Raw genomic sequence first — 17,216 nt, 5'->3', positions numbered from 1 at the left:
GCCCACACTCCTACTCTCACCCCACACACTCCCACCCCACATTCACACACCCCACATTCACACACACCCACCCCTAAACTCAGACACCCCCATGCTCACACTCACACCCCACACTGACACACACGCTCCCACACATTTACATCCACACACATGCAGACACCCCCCACACTCACACACACCACATCCACACCCCAACCACTCTCACACACACACACTCACCACACACACACACACACACACATGCTCCCCCCCCACACACACACACGCTCCCACACACACACACACACACACACACGCTCCCACACACACACACGCCACACACACACACACACACACATGCTCCACACACACACACACACAGCTCCCACACACACACACACACACACAGCTCCCACACACACACACACACACACACACACATGCTCCACACACCACACACACACACCACACACACACACATGCTCCCACACACACACACACACGCTCCCACACACACACACACACACACATGCTCCCACACACACACACACACACACACAGCTCCCACACACACACACACACACACACAGCTCCCACACACACACACACACACACCGCTCCCACACACACACCACACACCCCCCACACACACACACACACACACACGCTCCACACACACACACACACACACGCTCCCACACACACACACACACAGCTCCCACACACACACCACACACACCCACACACACACACACCGCTCCCACACACACCACACACACACACACACACACGCTCCCACACACACACACACACACACACGCTCCCACACACACACACACACACACACACGCTCCCACACACACACACACACACACACACACACGCTCCCACACACACACACACACACACAGCTCCCACACACACACACACACACGCTCCCACACACACACACACACCACACACACACACACACACACACGCTCCCACACACACACACACCACCACACACACACACACACACGCTCCCACACACACACACACACACACACACACACGCCCCCACCCCACACACACACACACACACACACACGCTCCCACACACACACACACACACACACCACACACACGCTCCCACACACACACACACACACACACACCACACACACCACACACGCTCCACACACACACACACACACACACACACACACACACGCTCCCACACACACACACACACACACACACGCTCCCACACACACACACACACACACACACCCCCACACACCACACACACACACACGCTCCCACACACACACACACACACACCCACCCACACACACACACACACACGCTCCCACACACACACACACACACACGCCCCCACACACCACTGCTTTAGGACATGCTGCTTCGCTTGATGATGCCAGAGTCTCACTATTTCCTTGCTTATCAGAGCAGGAGCTCAGGCGTAAAGAAGGTTTTGGTGGAAGGAGGAACAGAGACGGGCTGAGCGTCCTCACAGAACTCCTGGGGAAATGTCACCTCTGCCCATGGGGAGCGCAGTGCCATCCGGAAGGTGCCCTGGTGATCCATTCCCTCCATTCCTGTGGAACTGGATGAAAGCATGTGCCCGGGAAGAACCGAAGGCGGGTTTGGCACTCACCAGCCACCTCCTGAGGGTGACGGGGTTGATGCTGAAGTCCCTGACCAGCCCGAGGTCATGGTACATGTGCTCCAGGCAGCTCAGCATCTGTGGGCACAGGAGAAGGATGGGCACTGAGCAGTCGTGTGGCCGGCTCCCCAGCCCCTGGCTTCCTTCCCTCTGCCGTCCTCGGAGTGCCAGCAGGGCTGTTGGCAGGAGGTAGGTTCTCCCCCTCCCAGAAAGTCCCTGGAGAGCAAAGCCTGGTTGGCAGACATGGGAGGAGAGGTCTTCAGACCAGCCTTTCCAGGCCACCCAGATGGGTGGGGGTTTGAGAGCACACTGGGGGTCTCCTGGCGGGTGGATCCTGGGGCGTGGAAGGCCAGTTCCGAAGTCAAGGAGAATTCTTAGAAAGGACGGCGACTGGGTGAGAGAGTGCACCTGTTCACAAAACCCTGCACCAAAAAGGAATTTATTGATTTCTACTAGATGAAAAACAGTCTCAGTGGATCAATATCACAGCTGAGGGTTCCAGGACACAGTCTCATCCGGTGCACAACTGAGCACAGGTGGCGTCACAGACAGAAAGGCCCTTTCCTTGCCCGAGGCTGCGGACCGAAGGAGCTTTGACAATTTACATCCAGAAATGCTGAACTGTGCTCATCTGGGGCCCCACTGGGACTGGAGATACTTTAACGTCTTAACTGCAGTGCCCAGATGCGGCCCCTGCCCCAGCAAGCCACTCCTCCCAACCCTTTTTCATGGAGCCCTGTCTTCTATCAATATCCCTGGTGAAGTTGAAATAGATTTTGTTTTCAGTCCCAAAGAGGATTTATTGTCATTGCGGTGATCTATTTCAATACAGCTCAGTGCTTTGGAGCTAATTAAGTTAGGGAGGAAACGATGAAGTGATTTTTAAAAACGAGGGTTTGACCAAAGTGAGCTTTGATTTCTGGAAAAAGCAGGTCTTGGGTGGGGAGTCCAGTGAGAAGGAAGATGTGCAGGAAAGGGGCAGTTTAGACACACCTGGTAGGTGTCCTCCGCCAAGGGTCCCCCACCTGTGCCCACCTCCAGCCCAGCTGCCTGCTGCCTGTGCAGGGCACTGGGCCATCCCTGCTGGAGCCCGGCGTGGCTTCCTGCCTGCGTCTGCTCATTGCCTGACTTTCTCTTCCCAAAAGGGCATGTTACGAACTGAATTGCCCCCTTCCCCAGGTCAACGTGGTAAAGCCCCGACCCCAGTGAGCTATTTGGAGATGGGGCCTTTACGGAGGTAATGAAGGTTCCATCCAGTCAGGGTGAGGCCTTGGTCCCATGGGACTAGTGTCTTCATTAGAGGAGGAAGAGCACCTGGGATGCGTGTGCAGAGAGAACAGGCCACATGAGGACCCAGCAAGAAGGCGGCCATCTGCACACCAGGGACCGAGGCCTCCGGAGAAGCCGAACCTGGCAGCACGTTGATCTCGGACTTCCAGCTCCAGAACTGAGGAATCAACTGCTGCTGCTGACGCCACCCCAGTCTCTGGTACTTTGTTATGGCAGCCTCAGCGAACTAGGACAGGGCGTGCTGCCCAAAAATCCATTTTTACTTGTTACACCGTGTGTGAAACCTGGAAATGCTGCAAGGGAGGCGAGTTTTTGTAAATCAAAGCTTGCGATCACTGCATTGATGAGATGGCTCTGAAGGAGGCGGAGGGTTCTCTGGCATCACAGGAAATCCATCTGGAAAACTGGAAACTCCCCCACATGCGGCCACAGATGGGAGCTTGGAATGTCACCTGGGAAACGTCCTTAAAGCACGTGAACCACACACTCGTTTTCCTTGGGGAGACAGTACAGATGTAGGTTGGATAATGTGCAGGGCACCACACTGGCTTTTGGAGATGGGGCCCTACGTGAGGACAGGAGGGCTGGCTCCCAGGCCGCTGGTCAGCGGCCGCCTGGATCACCCAGCCAGGGTTCTCGCTGCCCAGAGCTGCTAGCCCCCCCACCATCCTGGACGCCGGCCCTTAGGACCACAGGGGCTGCAACCTGGAAACTCCTCGCCCTCCACCTAACCAGCCCAGATGTTGTTCAAGGCAGTCTTGAAAGGCAGAAGCGTCTGCTGTGAAATCAGTCGAGAGGGGATGCCGATCGGCAGACAGAGCCACCTGGTGCCGCTTACAAGGCCTTCATAGAGGCTGTGGGGCAGCAGGGCCGGATGCATCTGTGGCTGCATATGCAGTCCTCAGCCCCGGGCGGGCGCGAGTGAGCCAGCAGCTCTCGCAAGTGGTGGCGGGTCCTGGTCTGAGTGAGCTGCATGGTCTTGAGTGGGGGACTCATGAGATGACGGGGGAGGCTCCTGCAGCCTTCCAGCTCTGCACTTGATAGAGGCAGGCCATGCTCACGGGTCACAGCCCTGGGCCCTCAGAGGCCCTAACAGATGGGAGGACACAGCAGCCTGAAGTCATGCCCTCTGTCATGGGCAGGACACTGGGTCGAACCACTCGGAGAAAAGCAGAGACGCCCCTGCTGGAAGGGAGGGAGGTGATCACCTTCAGGGGCCCTGACGTTCTCTGAGTGCCAGCTGCCTCATGGGCAGCCAGATGCAGTTTTGTGGGGCCGAGTGGGCTGTTTTCATGCGTGTCCCTTTAGTTGTCCCTCTTTGCCACTCACACTCCAAAATTCCTGGCATCCCTAGATCTGCCAGAGGCCAAGGCTGCTGTCTTGGGCATCTCTGCATTCTCACACGCAGGCAGCTAGATACTTCTTGGAAGCACTGGAACACTCATTGGTCTCCTGGGGTGCCCTTGAGATCTGCTGGGCAGAAGCCATGGGCCGTGGGAGATGCTACCCAGAGGCTGAGTCCAGCTGCCGGGAGCTGTCTGCCTTGCCCACCTGCCAGCCCCGAGAACACCTGTGAATCCACTCTGTGATCAGAGGAGAGGTGGCCTTTCTATTATGGAGACACAGATCCCTCAGCTTCGTGGGGCAAGCCCCACCTCCCCAGTCACAGTGGCCCGCGCTCAAAAGGTTCCCTGGTAGAAGGTGGCAGAAAAGACAGCGAGTGCCAGTTTCCACGCAGGCACTTTGCCATCAGTGGCCCCTGGCTTGGCTCTTCCTCCCAGCAGGCTGAGGTCAAAATGACTTTGGAGATGGTGATTTTTCTACATGATGCTGAGGTACGGCGCTTGCCCACAGGCTGGGAGCAGGAGTCCATGTGCTCTAACCGTCCGCGGTGTCTGCTTGCCGTGGACTTGCTCCGCCCAATCTCAGCGGCTGTGCAGGGACCCTGGGGGCTGTGCAGGGACCCTGGGGGCTGTGCAGGGACGCTGGGGGCTGTGCAGGGACCCTGGGGGCTGTGCAGGGACCCTGGGGGCTGTGCAGGGACCCTGGGGGCTGTGCACGGACCCTGGGGGCTGTACAGGGACGCTGGGGGCTGTGCAGGGACCCTGGGGGCTGTGCAGGGACGCTGGGGGCTGTGCAGGGACCCTGGGGGCTGTGCAGGGACCCTGGGGGCTGTGCACGGACCCTGGGGGCTGTGCACGGACCCTGGGGGCTGTGCAGGCCAGCAGCGCCAACACATCTCTTCTGAGCTTCCCTTTCACTCCTTGCATCTCCCACACCCGGGGCCCTTTCTTGTTGTGCGTTGACCTAGACAGTCGTGCTGCATATTTAAAGCCACTTCTCCTGTCGTCTCTGTGCCCCGGTCCTGCACTCTCAGAGCTGGGGAGCAAGTTGCCATGTGGTGGCTGGAGGTTTTGAGCAGGTTTGCAGCAGTGCAGCCCCTGGGACTGGCCGCCTGCTGCTCTTCTCGGGTGAACTTGGGGGGGGGAGTGGAGGCTTCAGCTTTGCTTTTCTGGCTGGTGCTGCAGTTTTTCTCCTGCTGGGAGACCATGCACATGAAAGAGGTTCACTTAGGAGAGGGCAGTGCCCCAGGTATCAGCAACCTGGCCTCAGGGGTGCCAAGAGGCAAGATCCCACTTTCTGCCCTTTGCAGAGACATCGCTGCAGCCGAGCTTGTCAAAGAGCACATGTGAGCTTGCTGAGCAGCCTTGTGCATTTTCTGTGTTGCTGACAAACAGGAAAACGTCCTTAGATTTTGGTGGGTTGAAAACAGCTGAGCCCGAGGTCTGCAATGAGGGAACTTTTTCATTTTTTGGGATGTGAAAAGAGGGTCTATTAGCCAATGAGATGAAACCAAAAATTCCCCATTCTTGTATTTTTCAGCAAATAGGAATTTTAACACTTTTTTTTTGTAGCAATGAGGTCTTGCTCTGTTGCCCAGCGTATTAGTCTGTTCTCACACTGCTAATAAAGACATACCTGAGACTGGGTAACTTATAAAGAAAAAGAGTTTTAAGGGACTCACAGTTCCACGTGGCTGCGGAGGCCTCACAATCATGGCGAATGGCAGAGAAGGAGAAAGTCACTTACATGGAAGCAGGCAAGAGAGCGTGTGCAGGGGAACCCCCATTTATAAAACCATCACATCTCGTGAGACTTACTCACTATCACGAGAACAGTATGGGGAAAACTGCCCCCATGATTCAAGATCTCCACCTGGCCCTGCCCTTGACACGTGGGGATTATGACAATTCAGGGTGAGATTTGGGTGGGGACACAGCCAAACCATATCACTCAGGCTAGTCTGGAATTCCTGGCCTCAAGCCTTGCTGCAGAAGGTGACACAGTTCCCAGAATCCCACATGTCCACTTACCTGGGTCAGCCGGCTGCCTGTGCCTTGCCTTTGCAGACACTGCTCTCAGAGCAGAGTACTCTGACCGCAGCCCCTTCCTTGAGGAGAGATTTGCTCCTGGCAGGGGTGTTCTGCAGCACAGGGCTGCCACCCACGTGCGTGAGGGTCTGCAGGGTGAGCAGATGGCTCAGGGAGCCCAGCACCATCAGGAGCCCTGGGTGGAGGCTCCCTGCCCCTGACAGCTGTGTCTCCCCCACTCACAGAATCCCCTTGCTGTGAGGTCTCCTGGGCCCTGCTATAAAGTGTTAGTTAGTTTCAACTAAAACCTGGCAAAACAAGTTTTTTTTTTTCTTTTTTTTACAGTCTTTAAAAAGGAGAGGAGAAAGCATGAAGGAGGAAGAGCGACGGGGGTGGTCCCACTGGGGTCCATGATCCTGAGCTGCCTCCCTCCGGGACGTGGTGCCCGCAAGCCCCGCGCTTACCTCGTTGGGCTCCCAAAGCCAGACGTCAAAGGTCGGCTTCCGCAGGGCCTCGACGGTCTCTGGAGAGAGCAGGTACTAGAAAGGACAGGAGTTCCATGTTAACCAGGCACCGTGGGCCTGTGACAGCAATGTGCATGCTGGGATGTTTCTCCTCTTTCTCCCGTTCTCTTTTTCTTCCTTTCTTTTTTTTCTTTTTTTTGAGGTGGAGTCTCACTTTGTTGCCCAGGCTGGAGTGCAGTGGCACGATCTTGGCTCACGGCAACCTCCACCTCCTGGGTTCAAGTGATTCTTGTGCCTCAGCCTCCCAAGTAGCTGGGACTACAGGTGCCTGCCACCATGCCTGGCTAATTTTTGTAATTTTAGTAGAGACGGGGATTTCACGATGTTGGCCAGGCTGGTCTCGAACTCCTGACCTCAGGTGATCCACCCACCTCGGCCTCCCAAAGTGTTGGGATTACAGGTGTGAGCCCCCACACCCAGCTTCTCCTGTTCTCTTTCTAAGGCACCTGCATCAGACAGGCCACACACTTCTGGAAAGGGCCAACGCTATGGCTGGAAATCCCATCAGTGGATGCCAGAGGCAGGGCGAGGGGGGCAGAGGGGAGGGTTTGGGGTGACAGAAATGTTCCATATCTTGCTTGTGGTGGAGGTCACAGGATGAAACAAGTTTGTCAAAATTCACTGTACTCCAAGCCTAAATAACTTTACTGCACGTAAATTAGACCTCAACAAGCCTGATGATAAAATGGACAATAGCTGGGCATGGTGGCTCATGCTTGTAATCCCAGTGCTTTGGGAAGCCAAGGTGGGCGGATCACCTGAGGTCAGGAGTTCAAGACCAACCTGGCAAACATGGTGGAATCCCAACTCTACAAAAATACAAAAATTAGCCAGGCATGATGGCAGGTGCCTGTAATCCCAGCTACTTGGGAGGCTGAGGCGGGAGAATTGCTTGAACCCAGGAGGTGGAGGTTGCAGTGAGCCGAGATCGTACCACTGCTGCACACCAGCCTGGGTGACAGAGCGAGACTCCATCTCAAAAATAATAATTAAAAAAAAGGGCAATAAAGTGAAGTGCAGGGGTAAAATTCACTTGCCATCAATTGAAATACCAGCTAAGAAGTTATTCTGAGATGCTCCTGTCTGGAACCCATCCCTGGTTTCTGCTGAGAGCTAGAAGAGCAGACCTGCTGTTGCAGCCGGTGCCCTGGGGTTGCTTCTGAGGACATCAGGCTTTAGGTTAAGCTGTCACAAGGACAGAAGGCTGTGGTTTTATACAGAAGACAAGAACACTGCTTTGGTATTGCACAGTCTTCTCCTAGGTCTTACTGGATATTTTTTTTTTTGTTTTTTGTAAGGGGACGGATCTGGAGGGCTGACACCTTTTATTTTGGATCTAGGCTGTGCTTCATGGCTCCCTGGGACAGGATCCTGAGAAGCGCGGGGCATATTTTCCAATGGAAAAAGGCACCAGTCTCCATTCAAAAACCTCAGATAAGGCTGGGCACAGTGACTCACGCCTGTAATCCCAGCACTTTGGGAGGCCGAGGTGGGTGGATCACCTGAGGTCAGGAGTTCAAGACCAACCTGGCCAACGTGGTGAAACACCGTCTCTACTAAAAATACAGTAATTAGCTGGGCATGGTGGTGGGTGCCTGTAATCCCAGCTACTCGGGAGGCTGAGGCAGGAGAATCACTTGAACCTGAGAGGCAGAGGTTGCAGTGAGCTGAGATCATGCCATTGCACTCCAGCCTGGGTGACAGAGTGAGACTCAGTATCAAAAGAAAAAAAAAACCCAAAAATCCCCCCAGAACCTGACAATATCCAGGACATTGTTTGGAACCGCGTGGATAGAATCACTGACTAATGGACACCAGTGACCCACATGGAGGCTGTGGAAGGCTCTGCCATTGCTTGAACCGCAGGCAGTGGCAGAGCCCACCTGTGTGCAGCCCAGGCCTCTGCTGTCTGTGGAACCTGTGCCCCCTGAATCTTAGCACGAGAGCACATTACAAATCAGGTGGGCCGGGCTGGGTGCGGTGGCCCAGCACTTTGGGAGGCCGAGGTGGGCAGATGACCTGAGGTCACAAGTTCAAGACCAACCTGGCCAACATGGTGAAACCCTGTCTCTACTAAAAAAATACAAAAAAATTAACTGGGCATGGTGACGGGCACCTGTAATCCCAGCTACTTGGGAGGCTGAGGTAGGAGAATTGCTTGAACCCAGGAGGCAGAGGTTGCAGTGAGCGAGATTGTGCCACTGCACTTCAGCCTGGGCAACAAGAGCAAAACTCTGTCTCAAAAAGAAAAAAAAAAAAAAAAAGCAGGTGGGCCGGGATTTTGCCTGCTTCCCAGCTGAAGGCATTGAGCGGGTGACCAGCATCTCGAGACCCTCCTTTTGTCATTATTTCAAAAACTCCATTGCTACTTCACCAACATCATAGCTTCTCTTAGAACTAAGAACACTTTTGTGCAAAAGAGCAAAACTTGCCAGGACAACTAAGAATTGCTCAGAGACGAGGGCCAATGGAGTGGATTTTAAAAAATTTAGTTAAACATTAAAGTTCTTTCAAGTAACATTTGAGTGTAAAAACTGTTTACCAAGGTCAGCTCCCGGGGCCGGGCAGACAGCAGCACGGAGCTATTATGTCCTTGCAGGGGAAGGTATGGTCTGGGATCACTTTTGCTAAACAAATGTCAAAGAGAAAAAATACTTTGCCTTAGAGTAACCCTCACTGTCCGCAGCCCAGGGCTGGGAGGGGCTGTTGATGTGAACGTGCACACAGCAGGGTCTGGCTGCAGGGCCACAGGGCTGGGCGTGGGGCTGGGGACACAGCCACAGCTTCTTCTGGGCTGGAATCTCATCTTACCTTGGGGTAAGTGGGAACATCGCGTCGAGGAGTCAACTTCTTGTGGTTATCCAAAAAACTGTACTTACAGGGGCAGTTGGTCCTAGAGAGAGGAGCAGAGATGAGCTGTGGTCCTGCTGTTTCAGTCTGGTGAAGCCCTCAGCACAGCAAAGCAAGCGACAAACCCAAACCCCCAAGCCCTGTGTGGTCTTATTTGCCGTGGGAAAGAAGTCAGGGCAGTAGCAACTCACTTGAAGCAAAATCCCCGATGACCTGCCTGACCTCTGACCTCACACTGGACTCTTGAAAAACATACAGAAAGTCAGATGTTGGGGCAGGGCGCAGTGGCTCATGCCTGTAATCCCAGCACTTTGGGAGGTCGAGGCGGGATGATCATGAGGTCAGGAGATTGAGACCATCCTGGCCAACATGGTGAAACCTCATCTCTATTAAAAAAAAAAATACAAAAATTAGCTGGGCGTGGTGGCATGTGCCTGTAGTCCCAGCTACTCGGGAGGCTAAGGCAGGAGAATTGCTTGAACCCAGGAGGCGGAGCTTGCAGTGAGCAGAGATTGTGCCACTGCACGCCAGCCTGGCCAGTGTGGGCAACAAGAGCGAAACTCTGTCTCAAAAAAAAAAAAAAAAAAAAAAAAAAGTCAGATGTTGAGGGCTATCTTTTCTTTTAGATAAGCTTCTAAAACACCTTTTCCTAATGTTTTCAAAACGAAAACATTCTTATTCTAAAAAATCTAAACAACACACAAGTGAAGTAAAAAAAAAAACCAAAATATGAAAACCAAAGTCCTCACTTTACCCATTTATTTCCCTGAATCCCATACTCTGGAAATCACTTCTGATAGTTTGGTGTATCTTTCCAGAATGTTTTGAAGTGTGGACACACATGGGTGGCCGCTTATACCTTTTAACAATATTTTAATTTTTATTTTTTGTAGAGATGGGGTCTCGCTCTGTTACCCAGGCTGGTCTCGTACTCCTGGGTTCAAACGATCCTTCTGCTTCAGCCTGCCAAAGTGTTGGGATGACAGGCGTGAGCCATTGCACCCCACCCCTTTGTACTTTTTTTTTTTTTTTTTGAGACAGAGTCTCACTCTGTTGCCCAGGCTGGAGTGCAGAGGTGCAATCTTGGCTCACTGCAACCTCTGCCTCCCGGGTTCAAGCGATTCTCATGCCTCAGCCTCCTGAGTAGCTGGGATTACAGGTGCATGCTGCCACATCTGACTAATTTTTGTATTTTTAGTAGAGACGGGGTTTCACCATGTTGGCCAGGCTGGTCTTGAACTCCTGACTTCAAGCGATCCACCCGCCTCCGCCTCCCAAAGTGTTGGGATTACAGGCGTGAGCCCCTGTGCCCAGCCCCTTTGTACTTTTAAACAAAGATGGAATTGCACCAAATTCACTCTGCTGCAACCTGCTTTGTCATCTAACATATCATGAACTCATCCCAAGTTGCTCCACAGAGCTTAGCTTCATTTTCCAAGTTTCTCCAGGGTGTGGGCGTAGCACACGTTAGCAATCCAGTTCCCAGTGATGGACTTTTAGAATGTTTCCAACTTTCCGTGTTACATGTAATGTTAGCAGATGAGTTTTCTGTCTGACCCTGTTTTTGTTTAGCACTCGGTATCGAGGTATCCCACATAGGAGCAGGGCAAAGTGAGCCAGGCGTGTTTCGGAGGAAAGCCACCTTCCGGATGGGCAGTGTGCTGGCTTCAGGGTGGTCCCCAGAGGCTGAATGAGGAGCAGCTGCCTCAGGAGGCCTGGCCGCTCTGGGGCCCCTGCAGCAGAGTGCACCAGGGGGCTGGGCCAATCTGGGTTCATACCCTGTGGGTGTGAACTTGCTTGGAAGTGAACAGGCTCCCTGTGTACTTGGACGATGGTGGGTGGGGGTCACGCCTGGCTTGTGTGACATTCACCAGGCTAGGGGGGCACTCAGGGAGCTAAATGCAGCAGAAGCTCCTGCGATTTGTAAATAAAGCCCCTTCTTCTGGGAAAGCAATTTAATACTGCACAGTAAGAGCCACATAGAAATTCGTATCCTTTAAACCCGCATAGATATATATCCTGGGGAATTTATCTGAAGCCAAGAATTCAACAGGAACAAACAGCTCTATGCACACAGGTATTCACTGTGGTGTGATCTGTTGTAACAAAAAACACAAAACCGACTAGAAGCCACCTGAATGTCCCCAAATGGGAAGTGGTTAAAATCACCACAGTGCATCCGCGTGATGGACTATTATGCCATTAGGAGGATAATCATGGATATTATGCCAAGTGAGGAAACTTTACATGAAAAGGGAAAATAAGAATGCTTTGCACAGTGCGTACTGAAAGCGAATGCCGAAAAATGCCATGCTACGAGGAAGAAAGAGTGCATTCGGTAGGTTTAAAAACAGTGCTTGATTGTGGCCTTCTGGGAAAATCTATGAGCTGTACGCTGGTTAAAATTTAATCTATTTATTGCTCACAATGCCACTAGTAAAACAAAGACTACAAAACAGCATGGTTTAGTTGTTTTTCAAAACAAGGTATCTATGTACAGAAAAACATCTAGAAGGCCTCGTGTCCAGGTTTAAACTGGGGGGACATTGCCGGCTGTTGTCATGACCGGTGCCCACCCTTCAGTATAGTTTGGAGGTTTCCCAATGAGCCTGTGCTATTTTCGAAACTAGAATAATCAATCTCTTTCCTTTCTGGAAAAAGAGCCTTCAGTGTTATTTTCTCGGCATGCTGCTGTCTCTTCCCCGTGATAACCACCACTCAACAGAGATCCATTTGGTAGCCCTTCCCTCTGTTTCATGCTTGCAAAACCCATTAGAGTTGCTACCACAGTTTGATGTGTAAGGGGGGATGCTAACAGATTCAGCAAAGTATTAACAAAACCAACCAACAAAATGCACCAATCAAATGATTGCCATTGTCATCCAGTAAACGAGAAATTCCATTTACACATTTCTGAGCAGTAACGAACACTTTCTGTGGAGTTAAAAAAATAGATGGCACGATGATGATTTCTTTGCTGCTTTTAACCTCTTTTGTGTAAACATTCGCGCATGTGTTGTCTCTGTAAGTCTCCTGCATTCCCCAGGAGGGTTATGGAAATCTTCACCAAGCAAGACAGTTTGACTGCTGGAATCCTGCTGTTTCCTTGCAGATACCAGAGCTGGGAGCAGAGGAGGGTCTGCTGGGGCCCACTGACCCTGCATGGCCAGGCAGCCCCTCTCTCCGCGCCCCGTTGCCACGGGAACCAGCATCTTCAGCAAACAGAGCAGCTGGCATGGAGCTCTTTCTTTTCATCCTATTTGGAGCTTATTTTTGCTTTCATTTCCTGGGGTCCCCATCCCCCTTCTCTGGGGCTTAGGCCAGTGGGCAAGGCCATTTGTTTGGGATGAATGCTGAGCCCTCAGTTGCCACCCCAGCCTCCTGCAGGCTACCCAGCTCTGGGTGAACCCCACATTCCATGCTCTGCTCTCTGCCTGGCACAGTGCTGGGGGCCAGAGTGGCCGTGTCCCCTGGGGTAGACCTGCCCCTGCCCCTGCCCTAAATGTAGGCTGGCAGTTGGACCTCTGTCCTCTTTGAGGCAAAAGCAGGAGAAACCTAACCCGTGAGTGTCAGGGGATGGCCACCTGCTCCCGGGTGCTGTGTGCCAGACCCCGATGCCACTGCTGTTCCCAAGGGGCAGCTTCTGGTAGATCCAGGCCCCTGGCTCCGAGGCCCCACCGGGGTGTGCTGTGTGGGCTGAATGTGGCTCCACATTTCAGGCTCACACTGGCCATTTGTGTGGCACAGGGCTGAGCTAGCTCCACCCTGTCTGGGGCCTTTATTCTCTTCCCAGAGGCAAGAACGCTGGCCTGTGGCTGGGCTGCCATCTCAGGAAGGCCCCCCACCCCACCCCGCCTTTTGCAGCTCCTCTCCCCAGCCATCCGGGGAAGTCCCAGCTTAATGAGACTGGTCCCAGGGTCCCCACATTGCTACAGGGCTCTCATGAGTAAGACGTAACTCTGCTGTTGACAAAGACAAAAGGGACAACAAGAATAGCTCGGTGTCTCTATTCTGAGTTCCTTTCTACACAGAGAAACAGGAAGGGGTTTCATGTGTGGCGACGAGGGCACATGACGCGGCTGGGGATGAGACCAGAGCCCAGGAGGCTGGATTTGTTTTTTCTCAATGTGTCGATGACACTTGAGAATTTTTACCCTGTTCCGTTTTGGATGCAAGAGTCCCATTTACCTGTCTGTCACCTACAGGGGAGGCTGCCAGGGCTGTCAGCTGAGAACGCTGCCTCCAGAAGCTGACGGGGAACCAGGAAGTCTCCTTGTCTTTGGTTTATGGCGCTGTGGGTTCTAAAAATGTACTCCTGGGGGAAGTGTGGATGCGCCTCTGTTACTCAGATGGGTCCAGGTGCCCCCCGCAGCCTGGTGTGCCTGACGGGCACCTGGGGGCTGACGTCTCACTGGAGTTCCTGGTGGCTTCCTCTGCGTGCTCTGAAATTGGTGTTATCCTCCCACGTGGTGTGTTATGGGCTGAAGTATATCTCCCCCCAAAAGTCATATGTTGAAGTCCGAACCCTGCTGCCTGTGACAGTGACCTCATTTGGGGACATGGCTGTTGCAGATGTAGTTAAGGTGATGTCATCCTGGAGGAGGGTGACCCCTACTCCAATAGGATGGGTGTCCTTACAAAAAGGGGGAATTTGGACAGAACAGATGCGAGCACCAGGTGAAGAAGCAGGCAGAGAATGCCGCCAGCAGCCACCAGAGGCCAAGAGAGACCAGGAAGGACCCTCCCATGGGGCCTTCAGAGGTGGCAGGGCCTGCTGGCACCTTGATTTTGGACTTGTGGCCTCCAGAACTATGTGGGGATATGTTTCTATTGTTTTAAGCTGCCCAGTTTATGAGAATTCATTACGCAGCCCCAGGAAATGACTACAACTTTGATAAAAATAATTTCCCCCCCTGCAACCTGACCCGCAGGACCAGTGCACACCAGAAACCACGCCAGGAGCGACGTGTGATCCGAGCACTCGCCTTGCTTTCTACAGAGCGAGTGCCCATCAGGCACGGCAGCGGCAAGACCTGTGAGGCCGGAGGCTGTCTCTCCACTCACTCCTGCTGCTGTGGGTGGGCAGTAAATGCAGTCGTTTAAGGGATAAGAGGCTGCATCCTACAAACACCTCCAGAAAGCGCTCAGGGACACACAGCTGTAGGTGAGGAGCTGGGGGCAGCTCCGGGAGGCATGGCCCGGCTCCAGACACACGCCTTGGGGCGGTGGAGCTCCCCAACCCATGTGGAGCCCAGAGGCCGCTGTTCAGGGAGTCTGGTTTCAGGCCGAAGACTAGAACTCAATTTTTGTCCTCTACCCCTCGTGCTGCTGCTGGTGGGGCTGGAAAGGCTGGCCCTGCTACACCCGCAGCCCCAGCGTGAGGCAACCCATCTCCGCCTGGCTCTGGGCAGAGGGAACCCGGCCAGGCAGCACCACCCTGGATCACCACCCTCCTGCCAAAGCAGCCGTGGCACCTGGGGCACAGGGGACAGCCAGAGGGCTGAACCAAGCGACGTAGAGCCCACGGCCAAGGCGGTGCCACAGGGGAAGGTGCTGGTGTGTCTGAGGCTGCCAAGCCGGGTCCCAGCCTTGCCAGGTCCCAGCCGTGGGGCCCCAGCTGTGTGGCCGCCCGTGTGCAACTTGGGAGCTCCTCCTCGGCTCACAAATGAGAGACTCTGTCTCTCGTCCTTTAAAGAGCCTCCTACCACAGGAGTGACGAAGATGGATTGTTCACTCACAGCTTTCCACGGTCACAAACTGTGGCCCTGACTTCCCCTGTCAATTGGGCTGAGACATCCCTAACTCCAAATGAGCCCATGAGTGCGTGGGACAGACACGTGGCATGGTCCCTGTTGGACAGGCTCTCATGTGATTCAGACAAGACCTGCTTCCTTCCGCTCGGCCTTCGTCCCTGAGCCCATGCCGAGGCCAGGCCCCCGGGGCTTTGAGGGGACCAGACAAGGCCCGCCGGCTTTCCCTTCACCTTCTGCCTCTGAGACCCTTCCACCTGCCACACTCCCTCACTAAGCAGATTGCCCTCAATTTTAAAATCAGAGAATGATCGTCAGCGTGCCTGGTGGCCCTGAGACAACTCAGTGCAATTGCACAGGGCTGTTTCTCAGTTCATTAGTCCCCATTAAATCCCACTGAGGCCGGGCAGTGGCACTCTGGGGAACCACGAGCCACATCATATGCCTGTGGTCTCTGGGCTGGCACCAGCGGGAATGGAGGCAAAGCCCGGAGGTGTGAGCGGGTCCTGTGTGCCCCTCACTCAGCACAGCACCCGCACACGGTAAGTGCCTCAATGCATGTGCTCTGCTCATCATCACCGCCGTCTCTTTGCTGCTACCGGCATTTCCATCCCCAGTTTGGTCGTGGTTCATCCACACGTGTCCTGACCCTGGCTCCAGTAAAGAGTCCTGCTGTACACAAAACTGACTTTGGAGGCGGCATCGTGGAGACTGGGGCATTTTCCCCACGAGTCACAGCTCACTGGGCCCCCCGCAGCGCCTGCGAAGGACGCCTGTTCCCAGGAGAATGCCTTCTGTGTCCCCAGTGCTGGAGCCCTCGCTGGAACGCAACCAAGTGGGAATATCACACAGGGAACAGGGTCCCTGGAGGCACCAGGAGGCTCCTCCCCTAATGCCTTTTTCCTCTTGTTGTTCTGTCTTTAAAAGTGGATATCAACTTATTCCAAGCTGGATACATTGCTCCTAAGGCTTGGATCTGCAGGAGGAGGACTCTTCTCTGAAATCATCTTCCCAGCCCCTATCTCCCATATGTGCCTTTTTTTTTTTTTTTTTTTTTTTTTTTTGAGACAGAGTCTTGCTCTGTCGAGCCCAGGCTGGAGTGCAGTGGCGCGATCTCAGCTCACTGCAACCTCCACCTCCTGGGTTCAAGCGATTCTCCTGCCTCAGCTTCCCAAGTAGCTGGGGTTACAGGCATGTGCCACCATGCCTGGCTACTTTTTGCATTTTTAGTAGAGACGGGGTTTCACCATGTTGGCCAAGCCGGTATTGAACTCCTGACCTCAGGTGATCCTCCCACCTCGGCCTCCCAAAGTGCTGGGATTACAGGTGTGAGCCACCATGCCCGGCCCATGTGTGCTCTTTTGTTAGAAGAAAGTCACACCACTGACAAGCAGGTCACAAGCAAGGTGGCTGACTCCAGACTGCACTCTCCCAAGCCTGAACTGTACCGAACTGCACCAGCCTTTCTTTTAGAGAAACAAAGCCCACAGCCCCAGCCCAACTGGTACGGGGAGCCCTCCCCAGGCCCGGCTGCCCGTGGCCCCAGCGCAGACCCTACCTGCTGCTTCTGGCCGCCAGCTCCTCCCTCATCTTCTTAATGTCACTCTTGCATTTCTCAATCTCCACCACTTTTAGTCCTTCCACTGGTGACAGAGAGAGAGACAGCAAGGGGGTTACCACGGACGAATGCGGAGGATCTCTAAAGGCTGGTAACTAAGGGCTCCCTGTGGCTCCCAGGGAGGAAAATGCCTCAGGGCAGAGGTCCCCACACCTGCCCCGGCTA

The 17,216-nt window shown here is 53.8% G+C and overlaps 1 protein-coding gene across 2 annotated transcripts in view; it reads right to left on the bottom strand.

The window, feature by feature from the left end:
• PDE9A (phosphodiesterase 9A) overlaps positions 1-17,216 on the bottom strand; it is a 121,194-nt gene that overhangs the window by 16,027 nt on the left and 87,951 nt on the right. For both annotated transcript variants that reach the window (XM_030806192.1, XM_030806194.1), the window contains 4 exons: positions 16,992-17,076; positions 9,645-9,726; positions 6,774-6,848; positions 1,640-1,726 (listed from right to left, as the gene is read on the bottom strand). In XM_030806192.1, coding sequence (XP_030662052.1) covers positions 1,640-1,726; positions 6,774-6,848; positions 9,645-9,726; positions 16,992-17,076 — 329 coding nt within the window. The remainder of the gene's footprint in view (positions 1-1,639; positions 1,727-6,773; positions 6,849-9,644; positions 9,727-16,991; positions 17,077-17,216) is intronic.

The sequence above is a fragment of the Nomascus leucogenys genome, chromosome 25 (genome assembly GCF_006542625.1).
Source record: "Nomascus leucogenys isolate Asia chromosome 25, Asia_NLE_v1, whole genome shotgun sequence".
NCBI classification, from domain to species: Eukaryota; Metazoa; Chordata; class Mammalia; order Primates; family Hylobatidae; genus Nomascus; species Nomascus leucogenys.
The sequence above is the reverse complement of the archived record's forward strand: the minus strand, read 5'-3'. Positions and strand labels throughout refer to the sequence as shown.